The sequence below is a fragment of the Saccopteryx leptura genome, chromosome 6 (assembly GCF_036850995.1).
Source record: "Saccopteryx leptura isolate mSacLep1 chromosome 6, mSacLep1_pri_phased_curated, whole genome shotgun sequence".
Taxonomy (NCBI): domain Eukaryota; kingdom Metazoa; phylum Chordata; class Mammalia; order Chiroptera; family Emballonuridae; genus Saccopteryx; species Saccopteryx leptura.
The window spans coordinates 59,248,944-59,250,935 of record NC_089508.1 but is presented as its reverse complement, the minus strand read 5'-3'; the positions used below and the strand labels follow the sequence as shown (position 1 = coordinate 59,250,935).

Genomic DNA, 1,992 nt, shown 5'->3' with positions numbered 1-1,992 from the left:
GAGGCCGCCGCTGCCATCTTCCGCGGGGGACTCCGCAGCCGAGCTTGGCCGCGCACCGCCACAAGGGTTGCGGACCAGGTGGCGCCGGGTGCTGCGGGGCTGAGTTGCGGATCCCAGCCGAGACCGGAGACTGCGCCCCGGCTGCGGGCTGGGAGGGTACGTGGCGCGCAGCGGCGCCGTCCTGGATGCGCACGCTCAACTTGGAGCAACTTTAAGGTGAGCCGCTCTCGGTTGCATCCCTGCCCCGGTCTGGCTTATTTCCGTGCTATTCCCGCGCCGCTCGCCCCCCACCCCCACCCCGGCCGCGCCCCACTCTGCACGCAAAGTTGCTGGCTGAAGAGCGGGGCAGCGGCTGACCCAGCGCCGCAGACTCCACGCTCCACACCCGAAGTCAGTACTCGACCTGGCTGACCTCGCGGTGTCTGTGCATCCGCGCCCCCTCCCCTTCTCTTTCCCGCTTCTTAGGTCCGGGAAGCCGCCGGCCCGCGCGGACTCAGCGCCAGAAGGGGGCAAACAGGAAAATGCCTCGGCCCGGCCGCAACACGTACAGCGACCAGAAGCCGCCCTACTCGTACATCTCGCTGACCGCCATGGCCATCCAGAGCTCGCCCGAGAAGATGCTGCCGTTGAGCGAGATCTACAAGTTCATCATGGACCGCTTCCCCTACTACCGGGAGAACACGCAGCGCTGGCAGAACAGCCTGCGCCACAACCTCTCCTTCAACGACTGCTTCATCAAGATCCCTCGGCGGCCGGACCAGCCGGGCAAGGGCAGCTTCTGGGCGCTGCACCCCAGCTGCGGGGACATGTTTGAGAACGGCAGCTTCCTGCGGCGCCGCAAGCGCTTCAAGGTGCTCAAGTCGGACCACCTGGCGCCCAGCAAGCCGGCCGACGCGGCGCAGTACCTGCAGCAGCAGGCCAAGCTGCGCCTGAGCGCGCTGGCCGCCTCCGGCACGCACCTGCCGCAGATGCCCGCCGCCGCCTACAACCTGGGCGGCGTGGCGCAGCCCTCGGGCTTCAAGCACCCCTTCGCCATCGAGAACATCATCGCGCGCGAGTACAAGATGCCCGGCGGGCTGGCCTTCTCCGCCATGCAGCCGGTGCCCGCCGCCTACCCGCTTCCCAACCAGTTGACTACCATGGGCAGCTCGCTGAGCCCCGGCTGGCCACACGTATACGGCTCCGCGGGCATGATCGATTCCGCCACCCCCATCTCCATGGCCAGCGGCGACTACAGCGCCTACGGCGTGCCGCTGAAGCCGCTGTGCCACGCGGCGGGCCAGACGCTGCCCGCCATCCCCGTGCCCATCAAGCCCACGCCGGCCGCGGTGCCCGCGCTGCCCGCGCTGCCCGCGCCCATCCCCACTCTGCTCTCGAACTCGCCTCCCTCGCTCAGCCCCACGTCCTCGCAGACCGCCACCAGCCAAAGCAGCCCCGCCACCCCCAGCGAGACGCTCACCAGCCCGGCCTCCGCCCTGCACTCCGTGGCGGTGCACTGACCCGCGGCGGGCGCCCCCTCTGGTCCCCTCCCCGCTGGCTCCCTCGCCTTCCCCGGCTCCCACCCTGCCGTCCCCGACCTGGGACCGCCTCCTGCACCTGTCAGTTTCACCTTTGGCCAACTCTCTCTTCCCCACGAGAACTTTGTTTCGGACCCAGGAGACAAAACACAAACTTGCAGCTGGGCCTGGAGGCACGTGGGAGCTGTCTTCACCCCCACAGAGGGGAAGGCCGGGGGCACCTGAGCCAAGCCGTCGCACCCCCGGGGCCCCCGAAAACCCTCCCATTTAAGAGGCAGGAGAAACTCTGCCTCCCACCTTCGCAGAGAGGAGCGCGTCTTCCCTCCGCGGGCACTGGCCGGGCTCCGCCTCCGCGGAGTTAGTTCCGAGCCCGGAGAAGCCGTCTCCGAGGGTTCCCGGAGCAGATCTCCCCTGCGGCTGCAGCCTCCAACGGAGGGCCGGATCTCGCCGGTCACGTCCTGGAAATCTTCTGTGA

General features: G+C 69.0%; 1 protein-coding gene across 1 annotated transcript; it reads left to right on the top strand.

Moving 5' to 3' along the window:
- The first annotated feature begins 521 nt into the window (after positions 1 to 521).
- On the top strand, positions 522 to 1,499 carry FOXB1 (forkhead box B1). Its single transcript, XM_066344197.1, has one exon. The coding sequence runs from the start codon at positions 522 to 524 to the stop codon at positions 1,497 to 1,499; it is 978 nt and encodes a 325-aa protein (XP_066200294.1).
- The last annotated feature ends 493 nt before the right edge of the window (positions 1,500 to 1,992 follow it).